Source organism: Centrocercus urophasianus, unplaced genomic scaffold (genome assembly GCF_019232065.1).
Source record: "Centrocercus urophasianus isolate 14NV4802_14NV808 unplaced genomic scaffold, USGS_Curo_1.0 seq_10, whole genome shotgun sequence".
Taxonomy (NCBI): Eukaryota; Metazoa; Chordata; class Aves; order Galliformes; family Phasianidae; genus Centrocercus; species Centrocercus urophasianus.
The window spans coordinates 44,676,061-44,698,003 of record NW_024884142.1 but is presented as its reverse complement, the minus strand read 5'-3'; the positions used below and the strand labels follow the sequence as shown (position 1 = coordinate 44,698,003).

Here is a 21,943-nt window from a genome sequence, read left to right as displayed (position 1 = left end):
TCCAAAACTATAGTTCCATGTTCTCCTGCTACGATTACAAACACAAAACTAGCAGCTGAAAAATTGTGTAAGATGTTGAGAAACAAAATCATTTAGCTTAATCCCAGCTTTTGTCTTTTTGGTATTGCTATTTCTTTGTGACTCAGTTTTCTCATCTGCAGATCAGGATACTTCGGAGTTCTGCTCTTCAGGAGCCATGTATTAGCCTTCACGTTTGCATTTCTTTTAGTTGACTCTCTCAGAAGCAGTCTATTTATTTCCCACTTTACGGGAGACTGACTCATCTCCAAAATAATGGCGAAGAGCCATTTCAGTGATTGTGTCTAAGTCTCTAATTCTTTAATGCATCGTATAATATAATTTACCTAGCCTTTCCATGAATTCTATTCTCTTACAACAGCTCCATTCTCTTCTTGAGCTTCAGAGTTCTCTTAAAGCTTTAGTGACAACAGATAAATAATGGACATCAGATACGGCAATTATAAAAGTACTCTCCCCTCTCCCCCCACCAGCTCCACATAAAGTTGCCATTTGAGAGATCTGTCCATTATCCTTGCATCTAGGTACCTAAGCATATGCAGAAAGCAATAAAAAGCTTCAGATACATAGCAAATAATCAGATTTCAGATATATAAAACATAAAAGATTTACCTGGCCTGGAACAATTGTATGTGTGAAAAGCTTATTGAGTTCCACAAGCTTGTTTGGGGTGATGTTAAACTTTAATGCTATGCTGTTTATGGTGTCCTGATTTCCAGCCTGAAGAAAGAGTTGAAGCTTAAGATAAAGGTAGCACTCACATACAGTGTAACAGCTGGACTATAACCATCTAAAACTGTTTGCAGAGAATAGATTCGATGACAGAACACACTCCCTTTTCAACAGATCATATGATAAGCCAAAGTCAATACAAGAAAAAAAAACAACCCACCACCAACAAAAAAACCCACCTCTCTCACACTACGCAATAGATAAAAAATGGAAATGTTATAGATGTCCCACTCATTTTGTCACAAAACTTTAAAGCAGCAGTACTCTAATTAGAACTAGAATGGCAGATGGAGAAAGGGGACACCCATTGGAAAACTCATCACCTCCAGCAGTCTTAGTAAGTCAGACACTTGTTTCGTTCCCAGCTAGGACACAAGCTTTCTACAGTCACATTGGGTGTGGGTTGAGTGCAAGTGTTGTTCAGGCGCCCTGGATGGCACATAGGGACTTTCTACACAGAGGTAGTTCTCCCAGCTGTGAAGCAGCAGAATGCTCTTTCAGTGTTCCAGCTTAGCGAAAGATAGCACAGTCATCTCAGGGTCAAGCACATATTTGATGCCCCTGAGCAACACTGGAAGTATTTTTCAAAGTAACAAAACCAATTATCCTATTACAGGGTCACACTGCAGAAATAAATACAGGACTGGCAGCTATGAGAAAAGGCAGAGCACCTGGGCTGAACTGCAGTTCTGGATGCAAGCCCGGCTCTCCTCACACAACGATAACCGGAACAAATCCTACTGAGATACATACATACATATCATTTAGTATTCATTTCATGCTTTCTGCTTTATGTCACTGGCTCACTGTCAAGCTCAACAATTCCACTTTCAAAAAGAAGATACAAACAAACCACAGTGCAATACTTACAATATATTCTATGGTACCATGGGGCTTCTGAGAAACCATCTTCTTCTCTTTCTTTTCATTGGTTTTGTTTTGATTGTCATCTAAAGAGGGGGAAAATGATTATAATTGACTTTTAAGACGTTTGTGTATCAACATGTTTCAAAAGAGATTCACAGGATGCGCAAACTATAGCTGCAAATGGAAAGACACATCAAAATATCTATTAATTAACAGGAACTGCAAAGCAGGCAACTCTTCATTAAATGCAGCACAACTAGTGATCACTCAGGAACTCTAGAAGAATTCTGTACGTGATAATGTATCAGTGCCAAACTGCTCCCATGCTCTTCCATGATTACTGTGCAATTCTGTTAACGGATATAAGCATTTTGAGTGATAAGCTGCTATCATGGCAGAGAGAGAAACCAGCTTATGAAGATATGCACTCATACTACACCAATACAATCACAACAGATATTGGTTAACCACCATCTCACCACTACACACCACAGTACTTCATAATTAGATGCTTTTTTCAACTCTGAAGCTTGAGGTATTCTAGCAGTCCCATAAAATGGGTGAGCATAAAGCATTAAAAAAAAAGTGTTAAGTAGTATAAGCATAAAAGTTGTTCAGGAGACATTTTCTGCCAGCTAACGCACAGAAAACTGAGTGTACCTGCACAACCCCTTGCAGAACCAGAGAGGCACACACAGCACTTGGCAGTGCAAGCAGGGCTGTTCCTTTTCACTCTTACCACAGCAGAGGGACAAGCAAAACCAAAAACCCGAGAAGCCAACTCACCACCCGCCCAGCCTAAACCCATCCTGAGCTCCATCCTCACGGGCTCACCCTGCACCAAGGACCCGTGTCCACCTACCTGGTGGTGGCGGCGAGGCTGGTACACAGCCCCAGCTCCAGGAGTGAGGCCGAGGGGTGGAGAAACTGTGCATGGCTGCCCTGTGTGCCCCCAGCCCCTCAGTGTTGCAGGTTGGCCTGGGTGGGAGAGGGGAGAAGACAGGGCCAGGCCCAGAAGACCAAGTCGCAGGGTCCTGGGGACACTGCCCTCCTGGGGGATACTCTGCTGTGCCAACCAGCAGCCCTGGGTAGAAGGCCAGGGGAGGAAGGATGAGGGACAGCAAAGCAGGGCTCCTGGCTTGCATTCAGGCTGCATTGCAACCTTTGCTATTTCCAAGGAATGAGAGGCAGACAGCAGTAAAAAGAAGGGAGAGAGCTCATATAACCAACTGTAATGTACACAGACAGAAGGGAGGGGCCCACAAGAGCCACACCTGGCCCTTCTGCAACTGGTTTCCACCTTGAGACTGGTGCAGGGACTAACACAGTGCTTTCAGAACACTGAGGGCACACACTCAGGGACCTTCTTCAGCCTGCAGAGGCCTGCACAAACAATAGTCAGTGTGCTCAGCTGAGCATACCTGCACGTAGTACTGCAGACACAACCAATGGTCTTCCCAGGACACTGACATGAGAAGGGCCGTGGTTAAGAATATTAGCGATAGCAATGAAATCTTCCCATCAAGGAGGCAGAAAGCATGCAAGGACCAAATACACAGTTTGAATATGCATGGATAGCACAAGTAGCCTGAAGGGCAGTAGTAGGATGAGGAACATTATTAGGACGATGGTGATTTTTTGCCATCCAATAGTGTTTTGGAGCAGAACGCTATTTAGGGATCTCAGTCATTTCATCTTTGAGACTAGAGACCCAACGTGAACTTTTAGAACTAGCATTCTAATTGCCTTTTTCTGACCACTTGTATTTTTATCACTGCCATCAACGTACTCAGGTCAAAGTTGATGATGAAGAAAGAAAAAGAGGGTAGTGAGAAGAGTTAGGGGTGCACAGTATTAAACCATCAAAAATACAATGCCAATGATGGCTAACAGTGGCAAATAATAGATACCTCTCTAATCCATTATTTAAGTACAATTGCTGTTCACAATACTATCAAAAGAAACTCTCCCAACTGACAATGAGTTACAGAATCATAGATTCACCATGCTTGGAAAAGACCTCCAAGATCATCTAGCCCAACCACCCTAATAATTCTTCACTAAACCATGTCCCTTAGTACCACATCTAAACGTTTCTTGAACACCACCAGAGATGATGACTCAATAGGCATACTCCAGCACCTGACCACTCTTTTGGAGATGAAATTTTTCCTAATACCCAACCTGAACCTCCCCTGACGCAGGATGTCATTGGCCTTTCGGGCTACCTGCTTATGTTTAGCCAAGCGCCAACCAAACCACAGATTTGTTTCTTCCACACAGTCTTCCAACCACTCTGCTCCAAGATCTGTACTGTTGCCTTCGGTTGTTGCAGCCAAAATACAGGACTTGGCACACAGTCTTGTTGAATTTATTACATTGGCCTCAACCCAGTGACCCAGCCTGTCCAGATCCTGCTGAAGGGCCTTCCTACACCAGTCAGATCAAAACTTCATCCCAACTTAGCGTTATCTGCAAACTTGAGAGTGCACTCAATGCCCTCTTCCAGGTCATCAATAAAGATACTAAACAAGGCAGGTCCCAATACTGATCCCTGGGGAGCACCACTCATAACCAGTCACCAGCAGGATTTAACTCCATTCACCACCACTCTCTGAGCTCAGCCCTCCAGCCAGTTCTTTATCCAGCAAAAAGCACGCGTCCAAGACATAGGCTGCCAACTTCTCCAGGAGAATACTGTGGGAGACAGTTCAAAGGCACTACTGATGCAGACTGTGTCAACAGCCTTTCCTTCATCCACACCTGGTGGGTCACTCAGTCATAGATCAGGTTTGTCAAGCAGGATCTGCCTTTCATGAACCCATGCTGGTTCAGCCTAATCCCCTAGCTGTCCTGCACACGTAATGTGATCTCACACAAGATGCTCTGTTTCCTGGAACCCAGGTCAGGCTGACAGGACTGTAGTTCTCCAGAACCTCTGCATGATCCTTACTGTAGATGGGAGTCATACTGGGGACACATTGGGAAACCACAGGCCACCGAGTCTCACCTCTGTGCCTGGGAAGATCATGGAACAGATCCTCCTGGATGACATGCCAGATCACATGAGGAATGAGCATGTGATCTGAGATAGACATCATAGCTTCACCAAGGGAAGGTCATGATTAACCAATCTGGTGGCCTTCTATGATGGGGTGATGGCACTGGTGGACAGGGGGAAGGTGACTGATGTCATTTATCTAGACATGAGCAAGGCATTTGACATGGTCCCCCATCACATCTTTATCTTCAAACTGGAAGAATGTGGATTTGATGGGTGGACCACTTGATGGATAAGGAATTGGTTGAAAGGCCGCAGACAGAGGGTGGTCATCAATGGTTCTGTGTTCAAGTGGAGGTCAATAATGAGCGGTGTCACCAGGGGACTGCCTTGGGACCGGTGCTCTTTAACATCTTTATCAATTCCAGTGATGGAATTGAGTGCACCTTCAGCAAGTTTGCTGATGACACCAAGCTAAGTGGTACAGTTGACACAGTGGAAGGAAGGGATGCCATTCAGAGGGACCTCAAGAGACTCAACAGGTGGAACCAGGTGAACCTAATGAGGTTCAACACAGCAAAGTGCAAAAGTTTTGCACTTGTGTCAGAGGAATTCCAAGCATATATACAGACTAATGTGCAATCCTTGAAAGTAGCCCTGCAGAGAAGGACCTGGGGGTCCTGGTAGATGAAAAACTTCACATGAGCTAGCAGTGTGCTCCTGTAGCTTGGAAAGCAAATGGTATCCTGGGCTCCACCAGAAGAGGGGTGACCAGCAGGGACAGGGAAATGATTGTCCCTCTCTACTCTGCCCTTGTGAGGCCCCATCTAGAGTACTGTGCGCAGATCTGGGGCCCCCAGTACAGAAAGACAAGGAGCTGATGGTCCAGAGGAAAGCCACAAAGATGATTATAGGGCAGGAGCACCTCCCCTACAAAGACAGGTTGAGGGAGCTGGGCTTGTTCAGCCTGGAGAAAAGAAGGCTGCAGCATGACCTCATTGCAGCCTTCCAGTAACTAAGGGAGACTACAAACAGGAGGGAGTCAACTCTTCACAAGGACAAGGGGAAATAGTTTTAAGTTGAGGGAGGGAAGACTTAGGCTGGATATCAGTGGGAAGTTCTTCACAGAGAGGATGGTGAGGGGCTGGAACAGGCTGTGCAGAGAGGTTGTGGATGCCCTGTCCCTGGAGGTGTTCAAGACCAGGTTTGATGGAGCCCTGGGCAGCCTGGTCTGGTATTAAATGGAGAGGTTGGTGGCCCTGCATGTGGCAGGCAGATTTGGAGCTTGATGATCCTTGAGGTCCCTTCAACCCACGCCATTCTACGATCCTATGATTGGCAAGCATCCAATCCTCATGGACCTTTCCAGTTGACCAGGAATACTTAGACAGTTGAAAGAGGCTTGGGAATCACCTCTAACAGCATCACCCTCAGCATCCCTAGGTGTGTCCCATCTGGCCTCGTGGACTTATGACAGCCCAGGTGGAGTAGTAGGTCTCTCTTTCCACTAAACTGTGATGATTGTTTTATGCTATTCAGGAGATACTCTTCCAGTTACTCCAGGATCATTAAAACTGTGTAACACAAATATAAAGGCAAACTTTATAAGTTGCCTGTCATCCATCACTAGAGACGAGAAAAGGTTTGTCAGAACAAGTAAATTTATTGAATCATTTTGTCTATCTAGAAAAAGTAGACAAATTTTCAAATACATTAACTCTTTCTTAGCTTGAAACAACATGCATGAATACTAACTATATAGGCATCATCAATCAATTTTTTTCCTTAGAGGAAAAAATAATAATAAAGTAATCTGGAGAGATGGAGTGAAAGAGGCAGAATTTATGCCTGTTGGACATGAAGTTAAGTTTGTGTGCGAATGGGAAGAATACTAATACAGTTCTCACTAGAGCCATTGCTATTTGGAACTAAAACTGTTTAGCCGATACCAAGACTTTCGCTTTGGAAGACAGGAGAGATGACTGACAGCTGATGACATTAGCAACCCCTAAGTCATTGTGGCATAAGGAGACCACAAAAGAGTACGCCAATACAGGTAACTTTCTACTCTACAGCTTCTTACCTGAGAAAGTATGGTTTCTCTCTCTCTCACCTCATTTCCCATTGCAACACCTTACTTTTCAGGTATATTCAACTGCATTAGCTACTTGAGCTTGGAAATTATAAAGTATCATACAGTCAAAAGCTATAACCTACAATACTGTTGCAAGAAGACATATAATGCACTCCAGTTCTTGGCTGATAGAACTGTGGGTCTGTTTGTTCAGTAGAGTCTGCAACAGAACTGTGAAGCACTACAGTAAACTGATCTAGATACACAATTGAACATCCAAAACAGTACAGACAAACTAAAGACAAAAGGAGTTCAAAAGATGAGCTGAGCTTAGAATAAATATAATGCAGCCCTTCTTTCTCCAGTAAAGGTCAACGTATCCTAAAGAACCCCAACCATTTCAGTGGCTTGCTTTTTCTACTAGCAAGGTGCACAAATATATGTTGAATTTTGCAGCTAAAACATTAACACCATATACAGATATAAAATTGGAATATATTTATGAACTTCTTAAAAAAAAAACTTTCCTTTGCACACTGGGAATAGTTATTTTCTAGATATCTTTTTCAGAGTTTTATAAACATCACTTAATTTAAGTAATTTTCCAAGATGACAAGAGAATATTTCACACAGTATCTTCATTTACTTCAGCTCTGATGGATTAATTTGTTTATCTGACAGATTCTGGTTCTTGAAATTAAATGTTTCTATAAAGAAGTGTTTGTGCTGTTAGCTGAATTAAAGATTAAAGAATTGTCATGTCACCTCCTCCCATCTTCAGTATTGGAATTTCACAATTTTTCAGTGCCTATCAAAACAATTACCATTTCTTAAAACTGTTACTTTATATCGTGGCTTTTCCTAGATGAAATAATGCAAAGCTGTCTCCTGTGCTGCCACAAGTTCACTTCTACTCTTCCTTGAAGGACACAAGTCAGGAGACAGGTACTCTGCATGCTTTGAAGAGATATGTAATGGGGTAAGTGAATGACTTCAATATCCACACACACATCAAGAGAGACATACAAACAAGAGACTGATGCTACTGAGAGCAAAGTTTTGTCTCAGAGTAATAGTAAAAGCTATTGCTTTCTGTCCTTCCTCTCTCATGAAAAAATATCTTACATACCTTACCTCCTGAAGGCAAGATGCCTGCAGCTGCTAATCTCTCACCTACAGACTCTTAACTGCATAGGCTAAAAGAAGCTATTATAATATGCGTATCCCTGTTCTGCAAAACCACAATTTGCCACTTTTTTTCAGATTATTATTATTATTTTTTTTTAAAGTCCCACAGAACAATGGATTCTGGATACCATTCTTACATTGGCTGTAACCACCTCACCAAACAACATCATATCATTTTCCAAGGTGAAAAGTCTTCAGTACTTGATGGTTTAGATTTTTCATGTAAAGCTTTGAAATTATTAAAAAAAAAAAAAAAAAAAAATCAGAATATCAGAAGAAATAATTCCAGTGAATCCATTAAGTCTGGCAAATACTACCCTCTCTACTTACTGTACACTTAGCTGGGACAAGATCACAAACTACACTCTGCATGAAGAATTATAAAATAGAAAAACAATATATTACTTCTCCAGTTCTCTTATTTTCCCCAGTTTCTTCTTCATGACACCAGCTTTTTTGACTGTTTGAAGGCAGTAGTCCCAAAGGCACCCAGAGCACACACAGGTATGACAAAGGCTAGTCAGGCTTATCCTCAGTAATCACATTGCTTTCAGGCAGAGAAATGGAAGAGATGTGCATCTTCACAAGCTCTAAAATACAAGCCACTGGCTACTTTTTGAACTTGGACATCTGCTTGGTGGTGAAGTGACTCAGAGTTCTGCCCTGCAAGTTTTCCTGCATTACACATATACTTAACATGGCATTGTACAAATATGATAGCTGACTAGGTGTTAATGCAAATGGAATCATATAGCATTTGAAGGAAAAGGGCACAGTGGGTGGACTGTACCTCTCTATCTTTTCAGGAAACATGTAAAATGAGAATCTTGCAAAAATAGTAAAATTACTCAGCAATGAGAAAAAGAATGCTGAGTGAGAACATGCAAGAAAATACATGCCTATTAAAAACTGATAGGTTTGGAATGGAAATTTTTCTGCCCTTGATATATTTATACTTGACTCAGTTTCCTAGCAGACTGTCCATATTTCGTTTTCTAATCCTATAGGAGACCTTTAAAAAAAAAGAGTTACCTAGCAATAATTTGGAAAACAACTATTGAAGGAGTAAGAGGTCAGTCAGCTTATTATCCAGAACATGGATAATAGAAGAACTACACCTCTGCAACTATATAAAAAGTTGTATAAAGAGATGAGAGTAGGTCAAGAAGCATCAGCAGAATCCTGGGCTGCTTTTATCTGCATATGATGAGTCAGTGCAAGGTACCATCTTCCACTGCTGTTATGGACTGACCTGCAACTGGCTAGAATCAACATGAGGAGCTTTCATACCAGTTATGATACCTGAACTGGCCAGATAACTGACATCCAGTAATGCTATCAGAAACACAGAAGTAAACAAAGAGTTGAAGGACTGACTGCTTCCCACACTGGGTAAATAAACTCAGTAGCCTAAGAGAACAGAGGCAATAGCTCAGTGGACCAAAAGTCCATTTTACTTATTAATCTCTGTCTTAACAAAGACTTCAGCAGCATGCAACCACAAATTTTTTCTCTGACCAGTTTCCTAGGCTTCTAGAAATTATGGATTTCTCAAGGTAAAGGAACAGCATCCACAAGTCTGCCCAGTCCCTCTACACTCCAAAGACCCTCACACTAATCCTATGACAGTGAACCCCATAATATACCATCGTGCACTACATAAACCAGTGCTTCTCTTTTTCTACTTAAAATTTAAAAAGGATTATTTTCACTGAGCATCCTGATTTATATTATCTAAAGGATGAACAAATAAACAATCCTAAGTCCCCTTTTGCATATCACGTCACAGTTTCTATACATTCTTCCTTTTTAATGCAATTTTTTTATGCTGACAAATACTAGCATACTCCACACTCCTTCCTATTTCTCTCATCACAAAGGCTGTCTCTTGATTTTTTCTTTTTCTAATATGCCCTTCTTGGGATGGAAGAAGAAAAACTACATGCAGTTTTCAAGATGTAAAGGTGTCATTAATTTATGCAATAACATAACAAGAGTTTCCTTAAAACTGTAATATACTAGATATTTTTCCACATCTCTGGGTACTTCACTACCGTTTTGGGACAATCCATCTCTATGAAGAAATAAAATTATACTATTTACAGCCTGAGTACCAAGCACTAAGGAGTGAAAACTTGCGGGCAGCTCGCAAGAATCTTCAAGGCAATAAACTCAGAAGAGGACAGTTATCACTTGGAGTAACCTAATCAGAACACTGCTTAAGAGATTATGCAGACAAAGCTTCCTCTTATCAGTGAATGAGGCTCAATGCCAACTATCTTGACAGAGACATAGTACAATAAGTATCACTTAAGTCATTATAGAGAGACACAAAGAATTCAAGAATATTCCAGTCTTGGTTGGACTGGTTGACAACGAAGAGAGGAGACAAATCAATTTATCTGAACATTTTTTTCATCTCTACTTTTTAAACCAACATTTTAATAACAGTGAACAATGCTATATACACAGAGCAGCTGAATATGGAATGATTTCACTTTGCCTCCCCAAGCAATTTTCTTCTCGTTATCCTTGAGCTCTCCTGCTGAACAGCATTGATACTGAAATTATTACATGTAACAAAGCCCTGCTTTCAGTTACTGTCAAGTGCAAGTCAATCTCACCTTCACAGGAGCTGTCTGTTCTTCAGTTCTGCTTCCACTTCTCTGACAATCTCCTGCCAAGCCCTCACCTTTGCTTCTCTATTTTTCACTCTACTGAATCATATTATCATTTGGCTCCTCTTTCTCTGCTGAAATCTAGAGCAATAAATCTGTCGTCATTCCCCATGATCACATCTGTACTTTTCAGTTATTGAAATTTCTGCCATAGGAGAATGGTAATTCCTAGACTAACAAAAGTCCAGTCGTGTCTATTTTGAAATATCCACACCCTGATAATTTTTCCCTGTTTTCATTAACAGCTGATTGTAGTTCAATGCTAGCTATTTCTCAGGTATGTCTTAAATTAAGAGATCTCCAGGAAACAGAGGGCCCCAAAAAGTCACAATCTGTTCCAATAACTGATGCAACAAAGGCAGTAACTCCTTCTACTATAAATTGAGTTCGTATTTTCAGCAACATTTAAGTAAGAATTCAGAAACTGAGATCCGTTCAATATTCATATACTGCAGCTTCTACATGGAAAACTGAAAATATTTTCAAGGAGCTTAAATTCCTCTTACAGTCACCTACTTCTTCCTTCACAAAGTATGGGTTTAGGTGCTCCAGTTTAAACTGCAGGGGCACAAAGCAATGCCACGTATAACAGATTGTTACAGTTGATTACAATCTGAACATGCTGCGCTAAAATGCAAAGCAAAAGGAGATGCGGCACAGGGGAGGCATCACTGCTGTTCTTTTGCTGGCACTTCCACATTAGGCAGAACAGAGGGGGACACAGCAGGACACACAAACCCTGCAGAGACAGTGTGGAGGTACAAGAGCCTCACACAGATTGGCAAGTGCCCAGCAACTATGTGGCTCCCATGGCTAAGATGGCAAGATGCACACCATAGCTTTAAAAGTTTTGTTTAAGAAAATCTGTTAGAAAAGCAAGAGGAGGAAGAAAGATCTAGTGGAAAAGGTCACCAAAGTTTAGGGGAAAAAAAAAAGAAAAAAAAAAAAAAAGGACTATTTCAGAGAGTTGGTTTATATGCTGCAACAGCCAAGAAGATTATTTAGCACATTATTGTAAAGGAACAGTGAGATGCAGCCAGCAGTCCAGTGCTTCAGCTCTAAATCTCATCTGAAAAACAACAGGGCAATAGCTGAAATGCGTTGAAGCTGAAAAGAAATGCTGAAGAGTAAAGGCTAGATGAGTCTTCTTATTGCATTATACTATATCATAAGAAAGGAAACAAAGTTAAGGTGATGCAGCTGTTATGAACAGCAAGTGCGGAAGGTGTCCAGCAAACTCAGGGATGGTGGAAAACTCCTGGCACTGCAAGTGTTGTCTGAAGATATAGGAAGGATTCTGGTCAGATAACTGCATATCAGACAGAAAACAAAACCAACTTCTGTGGGCAGAGATCACTACTTAATAAATAGGTCATAGAGATGTTTACCAAAGTGCAGAAAGCCCACAGAGAAAGCAAGCTTATGCCTTGTTGATGGAGATGGTGCAAGCACTCCCTGGCTAACAGGTCAAAAATAAGCAATACAAGGCTGTTGTAAGAATTAATAGAGTCATAGAATCATAGAATTGCTCAGGTTGGAAAAGACCTTAAAGATCCTTGAGTCCAGCCATGACCTAACCATACTACCCTAACTAACAACCCTCCATTAAATCATGTCCCTGGGCACCACATCCAGATGCATTTGAAACACATCCAGGAACAGTGACTCAACCATCTCTCTGGGGAGCCTATTCCAGTGCTTAACAACCCTTTCTGTAAAGAAGTTTAAAAGAAGAAGAGGTTTCTGACAGAACAACTAATATATTCAGAAAAAAAAAAAAAAAAAAGAGAAGTCTTCAGCAGGTTTCTTTGCTAAGTACAAGTTAAGAATAAGTTATGATATCAGCTGGATAGGAGAAAAATGTTTTCCCAGCTTCCCAGCTGCAATGATCCTATCTGTCTATCTTTGTCCATAAGTAATCTGATAAACAGGCTTTTCTTTGTGCAAGCAGAAACACTGCCTTAAATGATGCAAATCTTCTGTGTCCTAAGTGTCTGAGATAAACTGGGTACACTAGCAAACTTCATTTATCTGTGGTTCAAAACAAAGATTGCATCCCTTCTCAGGTCTGAGACAGCCATGGCTGCTTTTAAACAACTGCTTAGTTTTAGCATAATAATTTTGTATGACCGTAGGCAATGTAAAGAAACAATTATCCTGAGCATCTCTGACAATAAGACAGGTAAGAGGAAAAAAAAAAATCACTTCTGCCAACTACAGTTTACCATTTATACCATTTCTAAATCAAATTCCCATGCCACAAGCAAAAAGCTTCCATTAACAAAGTTCTCATAGACAGTAGAGTACCTCCTTATACAAGGCTGAAATACAAATCAAGGCTGAGTAAAAACCTAAGAAATATGAGGCGTATTATTAAACCATTTTCAGTTTTACTATTGGAGATGTAACTGATGCTGAAATACAAATCACTGCTTCATTTTGTGTAAGATTTCCATAAGAAAACAAACAAACAAACAAGGACTGTTCAGTTGTCTAAAATTCAACACAAACTGTACACCTGTGATTCTCCGTGACTCGTGCAAGACTGAAGGCTGGTAGAGGGACAAAAATTCTCTGCAGAGATGGTCCTACTTCATAATGTAAATCAGGTTAATATTTTTAAATATTTTTAGGAGCTGAACAAATACAAATATGGGAAAGATATACTGCAACTATACATAAGAAGTGCAGAATTAAAATAGTGCAGGAATTAATAACCAAAACTGGGTGATTTTCCCAATGCAGCAAGAGAATACTTGAGACTAAAGGGGGAAAAATACAAACAGCTCTTAAATTATATGGTATTTAGAGCATGTAAACTGTAAAAATTACTATACAAAAACATGAACTCAAAAGCAAAGTCAACACTGTTTACATAGAGAAGCAAAGAACTTCTTTAACATTAAACTCCCCCATAAGCAAATACCTGAAAGAAGAGGAAAGAATCAGACATCAAGAGCCATTTAGATTGGGTCTTGGGGGTGAAAGAGAAACAAGTGGGTCAGGAGAGTTGATTCTGTCCCTCTACTCTGCTCCTTTAAGACCCCACCTGGAGTACTATGCCCAGTTCTGTGTTCCCCAACACAAGGACATGGAGCTGGTTCTAAACTGGATGAGGTTCAGTTTAGGCTAGATATTAGGAAGAAACTCTTTACTGTGAGAGTGGTGAGACACTAAAACAGGTTGCCCAGTGAGGTTGTGAATGCTCCTTCCTGAGAGCATTCAAGACCAGACTGGATGGGACTTTGAACAATCTGGTCTAGTGAGAGGTGTCCCTGCCTATAGTAGGGGCTTAGAACTAGATGATCTTAAAGGTCCCTTCCAACCCAAACCATTCCATGATTCTACGAAAAACCACACAGCTACTCAACTGACCTTAGCAATGATACAGTGGCCCAGATGATCAGTTCAATACCTTACCTAACGTGAACCAGAAAAAAGTTCTACCATAGAGACGCGTGTGACTTCTGCTCTGGACTTCATCAATCTCACATTATTTAGCAGTGACACGCAGCTCTGCTACACGACGAACACAGGGGTATGGTTTCATAAGCCAAATGAATGGCTACTCAGGGAGAGAAGCAGTTCTCTCCTTGCTTTTTTTTTTTTTTTTTTTTTTTTTTTTTTTAAAACCTTGGACTCTGGCTGTCAGAGAAATGACAATTCAGCTACTTAAAACAAACAAGCAAAGCTTTTATTATTGCTGCTGGACAAGTGAATTGGCTTCTTTACCTTGCAATCAGATAAATCAGTGATGGTTCAGAGGGAAGAAAATGTAGTTCAGAGCATGGTTGGGAAGCAGAGGACCTCCCTTTTCAGTGGCAGTGAGGCATTAATTCACACTTCAAGACATCAAGTCGTTCACAGCACTCAGTTGTACTCACAAAACCATTGTCTAAGAAAACTATAGTAACCAGGCATGTTGAGGTTATCTAAGTCTATCCTGGGACACTTTAAGGAAGAAGACTTTAAAAAGAAAACCATTTTAGACATAGAAAGCTAGTTTATTACTCCTAAACACCGAGGAAAGAAAGAATCAGATGGCATAAAATCAGTTTCAGCAGCAAATAGGATGGTTGACAAGAGAGCAGTAAGGAGTAACAGATGCTATGAAGGAAAGCAGCCCTCATTACTTTTAAAATAGAGCTTGACCAATTTAGTCTCTGTAAGGAATTAAATAAAAATTACCGTCTCAAAGAACTATATGATAGTTATTATAGCAAAGAACGAGGAGCCTCACTAATACCATGCTAATGTAAGCATAAGGGAATTGCATGTCCTAAAGGCATAACTTGTCTAATCTTGCCCTTACTTTCTTACATTGTATCGAGTGCTCTAAACCACAAGCCCATTCATTTGCAAAGCTTTAACCTGAGCAATGTTGTATTAAAATGCAACACTGTACAAGTTGGAGATACCCTGACTATTTTCTAAAACTTTTAAGTTCTTCACTTTAGGGGGAGCTTAAGTTTTTGGATTATGATTTTAAAAGTAATTAGTTTCCTAGTGTTAGTTTCTGCTCATCCTACACTACATCCTATTAACTCTTACTCCACCCCAACCTGCCTAATCCTTAAAGGGCAAGATGGCATTTAAACAAGCCTGGAGTCACCACTGAGGATGCGAGAGGAAAGAAAGTGTAACAGTGGGGGAGAGCAAAGGGATGTGAATAGGAAGGACATGAATCTCTTGCAAAAATGACACTGCCTCTAAAACATCCTGCTCTCCTCTTGTAGTGATGCTGAAAAAAGCTCCTCTTGGAGGCATTGATAAAGCTGGGTAAAGCTGCGGGGAAAATTGAACTTTGTGTTTTTCCCCCATTTACCAGACAGCAGGGTATTAGCCATCTTACAGCACTGCAACAGTGATGACAGACTTAAAAGAGAAGTCTGCATGTTGAAAACAAGCAAGATGAATCAAATGAGAGAGAATAAATAAATAAATAAAGGTACTTTTCCTCTGAAAAACATGCATCCCGTGCATGCATATTCTAACTTTTTTCCTGATTTTGAAGAAAAAAAAAAAAACAAACCACTCTACATTTTCAGTGTAATAATGACAGTAACAAAGATTCAGATAAGTGGTTCCATGGATAGCAGGCACCTTTGGATACTTTTTATTCTCCATTTTTCATGGGATATGAAAGAGCTTTTCTGGCTAAATCGGTCACTTGAGGATGTACATTCCATGCAGATCTCTGTGACTTCAACACATAAACTAGACCAAGCTGCACTGTATAGATGAATTATGCTGATCTCTGAGCACACTACAGAAAAATATGGTATTACTGAGAACTGCAAGAAGAAAGCCACTCATATCCTTAGATCAAATAAATAAGGTGCATCTGATTTTCTGTTACTTGGTATATATAGAGGTCAGATACCAATTTTTATGTACTTTCTAAACTCTGTTTTCATTTACTGAGGAAAATCCGAGTATGGGAAGAACAAATTTCCTACTACCATGTCAGGCCTCTGCTGGATGAACTTGTCAGGTTAAGAAACAAAACACTGTGAAAGAAAAAAGGCAAGAAATTTCAATAGGAATCACTCAGCAAACATATCTCCCTCCAAACAAACAAACAAAAAACCCACCAAAACCTAAAACCAAAAACCTACATACAATTTAAATCGCAAGTCACTACTTTTTTTAAAAAAAATATTATTTCCAATACAGTTACCAGACAAAACAATGCTTAAAAATAAATCCTTTCATACAAAGAGACTTTACTTTCTTTGCTGTGTTTACCCTGGCAATGATAAAAACCTCAATGCACAGCTCCTCCATGAAGAAACCCAAGATTAGTCACTCTGGAACAGTAATGGACTTGGGCACAGCTACACAGGCAGGTTGAACTGGTCTAAGATGAAGCTGTCAAAAAGGTGATTGCCCAGCCCTCTCTCACATTTCTGACACTACTGACACTAGCCCTCAGCTTGTAGAACCCGCTGGATGCCAGCCCCAGCAAAAGCACCTCTGCTTGCAGCTCACTGACTGGTGACTTGCGTCAGCAGGGTGCAGGGACTGGGACCACTCAGCTGGGCTCAGGAGCAGGAAGGGCAGCACAACCTCACACAGCCTTAGATGGGCTCTGGGAGTGGTATAGCAATAATCAGAGCTAATTTCTATTTTCTAATACAACGGGGGGTGTAAAAATGGTCAGCAATTATTTAAAGAAATTGGGAAATGCATAAAAAGAAGGCTCAGTGTACTTTTACTGTCTGACGCTGACCACCACCACTCATTATGCACAGCTTCAGGATCTATACGAACCAAGTTGCATTATTTTGTACCATACTGATCTCAACCTGATAAATCATATTGCAGACCCTGACAAGAGGAAACATCAGCATGAAAAGCTGGTAGCAAAGGAATTACAAAATAAAGAAGATCTGGCCAAACTCCATTTTGTTATTAAATGCAGGTCAAAGGAGTTCTACTTCTCAGAGTATTTAGGTAAACTTCCTACAGAGTGTTTCAAGCAAAGTATGATCACAGAATCACAGGATGGCCAGGGTTGGAAGGGACCTCAAGGATCATGAATCTCCAACCCCCCTGCCACAGGCAGGGCCACCAACCTCCCCACTTAATACCAGACCAGGCTGCCCAGGGCCCCTCCAATCTGGCCTTGAACACCTCCAGGGACGGGGCATCCACAACTTCTCTGCACAGCCTGTTCCAGCACCTCACCACTCTCTCTGTAAAGAACTTCCCCCTGACATCCAACCTAAATCTTCTCTCCCTCAACTTAAAACCATTTCCCCTTGTCCTGCTGCTATCTTATAAAGAGTTGACTCCCTTCTTGTTTGTAGGCTCCTTTAGGTACTGGAAGGCTGCAACGAGGTCATGCTGCAGCCTTCTTTTCTCCAGGCTGAACAAGCCCAGCTCCCTCAGCCTGTCTTCACAGGGAGATGCTCCAGCCCTCTAATAATTTTTGCGGCTCTCCTCTGGACCCTCTCCAACAGCTATGTTTCTTGTACTGGGGCTGCAGACCTGGCCACAGTACTCTAGATGGGGCCTCACATGGGCAGACTAGAGAGGGACAATCACCTCCCTGTCCCCGCTGGCCACCCCTCTTCTAATGGAGAAGATTTAGTTGCTTAAGAGGAGAAACTAAACATCTATCTTGAAGACACCAGGCTTAAGTTGGGCAGTTGCCAAGAATGAGCCCCTCACACCTGTCCAAAGACTTCAAGATGAGCACCATGACTGAAGTGCATTCAAACACACTCCCAAACTGGCCATGTAGAGACGGATGAGCAGCCCTGCTGACACCACGTGGCCTAAAGGAGCTCATGCACCAGACTCTGTATACCAACACCCTCCATCAGTCAGAAATATAAATACAGGCTTTGGACACCTCCTAGAGTTTCTGCTGTTCCAGGAAGAACTGAAGGAAGGACCTGGGAGCCCAGTTTTTCCCCCAGGACAAGACATACTGCCCACACAGCCTGACCTGCCACATGTCCCTGCAGACACGTTCAGAGCAGCTCCTATGGCTTATGTCTTCACAAGCAACAGAGCCTCAGGCAGCTGGGGCAGGCCCAGCAAGTTTGGCAGCCAACACCTGCTATCCAGTGTGTCCTGGAGGTAAAGCCCTCACTACCATGCAGAAGCATCCCCCTTCATTATCTCTGCCAGAAACATGACAACTCTGTTCATTCATTCTCCCAAAACACAAAGTGTCAAGCTCAAACTCAAAATATATTGAAAATTCTACTTCAGATTAAGGCCATTTAACAAATACCCTAACGATTACAAACCTCTGTGCAAAGTGGGTTCAGTAAGTTTCCCATCTTTTTAATAATTTAAACTGTAAAATGATTCTCACTGCATTGCATACAGCTTTCAACTCTGAAAGTGACATTAAGTACAGCTAATACCAGAGGAGCTGCTTCTGTTGATCTGGTGCCAGTCAAAGTAAATCTCACCACATTTATAAGTGATGAAAATTGCTAAATCCTCTCTGTTTTATTGACTAACATCTGGTCTTGGCCAGCTACCCATAAGGTTTGGAAGTTTTGTAACTGCACGTGTGCCATGCTGCTCCCATATCACCCCTGCCTGAGTTATGCCAGGGAAGAGAGATCATAAAAGAATCTATTGCATGCCTCTGGACTAAGGGGACATACTTTCGCACCTCCTGCTCAACATATACTGTGCTGTCTCATTACATGGACATGTACCATTTTCCCCTCTTGGGACTCTTGTCACAGCATTTTGGACTCCTCCTTGCTTTGGACAGAAATCAGAGATGCAATAGGATCAAGCTCTGTTAGAGTGATCTCCCACATACTGCAGATACGGAGCGGTATGCACTGAATGAGACAGCATAGCACATGAAAATAAAAAGATGGATTTATGATTAGAGGGCACAATGATAAGCTAGGGAACTAGATTTTATTTTGCTGATAAAAATGTGTGATGTGGGGCAAGCAGTCTAAACCAAGTTTTTCTTTATGATGCTTTCTTGAATGGTGACCAACTCCTCAGATATGCCAACTGCTTACAATTTCAAGCAAAAACCAGTGGAACCTGGGAATAAACAGCACAACTGCTAGAAAGGCAAGTTATACTCTTATGGAGTGAATATATGAACAAAATTCAGAAGGGTGAATTCAGTCCTAATTTACATCATTGTCACGTTGTCTTTTTCACAAGGTCACGTCCCTCCTTTCCACCACCCCCCTCCCCCTAACAGCCTTCAGTGGCAAAGCACAAACACTCATCTTCATAGGCTTTTACAATTCCCAACACAAACCCTGGTTTTCTAGTCTCACAGTAGTCCACCTGAGTGCTCTCTGTTCCTGAGATGTAGGTTCTGCTCTAGAGATGAGGAATCAGTGCTTCCAAGCTGTTACTGCTGCATCACTGAGTTCCTGAAATTCACCCTCATGCTTTGAAAGTGTTTTAGAACCTCTGACACTTAGGGAAAATGAAACAAAAAGCAAACCAAATAAAAACCAATAGTTTATATCTTGAAGCTCAGGAAGTCAATATCTTTCAAAAGAACTGGCTTCCCCCCAAAAATATGCACAACTAAGCAGTTGCAGAAGCACATCACCTATGCTATCTCAGGAAGTGTAGAGCATTCTGGGAAGAAGGATCAGCCAGAGTGCCTAAGCAAACACTGCACTGTGCCAGACAAATACATTCCTTAGAAGATTACTGCAGCATTAGTAGCAAAAGAGTAAAACAATGTTAGGAAGCTGATTGTCAAGAGGTGAAGCAGAAATAAGGAGAAAGCAATACTTCCATTGGTCCTCAGAAAGAGGAACAGCATTGGTGTCTTTGTTGTTTTAAGGCATGACAACAAGGGCTGTATCTACAAAACAGCATCTTATAGTGTGACATTTGGAGACTGAATGGTACAAATACGTTGTAAAATTATACACCCATTGAAGAACAACGCAAGTACAAATAAAGAAGCAAAGTATAAGCTTACGCAGGAGAAATCATCTCTTACTGGCAACTGCTCAGCCATTTAGCAGTGTCTCAAGAGAAATGATCAATACTGCATACCATTAGGCTGTCTATAGTGATGCCACCACAATGCCAGGAGATGGGGAGAGATGCTGGAGAACTCACTTCTGCGGGATGATCCTCTTCCTCCTTGGCTCTGCGATGCCACCCACTGGCTACAGACACAACCACACCACAACACTTCACCAGCAGCACGTATCTTTGCTTTAAACACTGTCTTTCTACAGAGTGTGGCAGAGTGTGCCACCCCCTCCTGTTCTCTGCAGCCTTCAAAGAAACTGCACTACAGCTATTCTTCTGGGGAAAAGGGATTTATCTAATCAGTAGAATCACATTTGAGTCAGGTTGCCATCATTAACGTTTGCAAATTCATGAAGGCAAACATACTCACAAGCTTCTAAGGAAGCAGCGTGGCATATGAGAAACAAATTACTGTGAGATATAACATCTGTTTCCTGTTTCACAATCAAAAATGAAGAAGCACCTGTAGTCATGCAAAATATGGAAGGGAGATTTATTTAGAGGACAGAGGTCTTCAGTCACTTACACTAAGAAACACAACCCTGCTGGGCTCAAGGAAACTTCAGTTTAGGAAGGACCTCCATTAAGCCACAAAATAACTTACATATGCCTCATCATATCAACCTGCAGATGAGAATCTATAAGAACGTTGCTACACATAATCATTTTGGTAAAGTACAGAAAGGATTTTTAAAAAAAAAAGCAACAAGTCAGATTTTCTTAACAGATTTTCTTAAAAAAAAAAACAAAACTCTAGACATTAAGTCGAAGCTAGATAATTGGAAAATAACTACTAAACAAAAGCGACAACAAAAAAAGCAAATCCAGAAAAATGGTTAACTGTAGGTATGAGAGAGACATCCCTTCAGTCTGAAACACCATGGAAGTGACAGCTCAGAAGTAATCACATGAAAGAACAAAAAAATGAGGTATCTGTACCCTAGCATTAAATAACAAAAGCATATGTCTATGACATGATGTTCTCTCTTAGCCAGTTTAATACAAAAGTGTATCAACATTTCTAAACTAGTCTTTACAGATTGGCACTAAAAGACACTGAGGCTCTGGAACATTATGAAAGACAACAAAGCTGGTGAGAGGTCTGGAGTGTGAGCAGTGGCTGAAAGAACCGGGATTGTTTAGTCTGGAGAAGAGGCAGCTCAGGAAAGACCTTACTGCTGTCTGTACAACTACCTGAAAGGAGGTTGTAGTGAGTTGGTTGTTGGCCTCTTTCCCACGTAACTATTGATAGGGCTAGAGGGAATAGCCTCATGTTGCAACAGGGGAGATTCATGCTGGATGTTAGGAAACACTTTTCTGAAAAAATGCTCAGGCACTGAACGAACTGCCCAGGAAGGTGGTGGGAGTCACTGCCCCTGGAAGCGTTCAAGAGACATTTAGATGTTGTACTAAGGGACATGGTTTAGTGGGAAATATTGGCGATAGGCGGATTTTTGGCATGGGTAACCCTGGAGGTCTTTTCCAACCTTTTTGATTCTACGATTCTGACCACTACAGCTAACATCTTTCAGCAGGGACCTGCTGAATTCATACTTCCTACAGAGCTCAGCCCAGCCAGATGGACATTTTTTTGTCATCATCACATGCAGGCAAAGGCTAACTACTTAAATAATCCCAATCCCATAGAAGATGCTGCAGGTTTCAGGAGAACTCTCAGGAACTGCTCAGTCAGCACAGCAGGACAGCAAAGGCAGCAACTGTTAGGAGAGCTGCGGTGACAAGTGCCTGAGGACTGCAAACTCGTTAACAGGTACAGCTGCTGTGGAAGAAGGTAGGTGTACCACATGCAGACTAATTCTATGGCAACCAATGTTTCCAAGTGAAACTACTGCATTTTGA

The 21,943-nt window shown here is 41.4% G+C and overlaps 1 protein-coding gene across 6 annotated transcripts in view; it reads right to left on the bottom strand.

Moving 5' to 3' along the window:
* The window catches only part of NCOA7 (nuclear receptor coactivator 7), an 85,980-nt gene that overhangs the window by 24,412 nt on the left and 39,625 nt on the right, over positions 1-21,943 (bottom strand). For all 6 annotated transcript variants that reach the window (XM_042820118.1, XM_042820137.1, XM_042820109.1 and 3 more), the window contains 2 exons: positions 1,642-1,721; positions 652-759 (listed from right to left, as the gene is read on the bottom strand). In XM_042820118.1, coding sequence (XP_042676052.1) covers positions 652-759; positions 1,642-1,721 — 188 coding nt within the window. The remainder of the gene's footprint in view (positions 1-651; positions 760-1,641; positions 1,722-21,943) is intronic.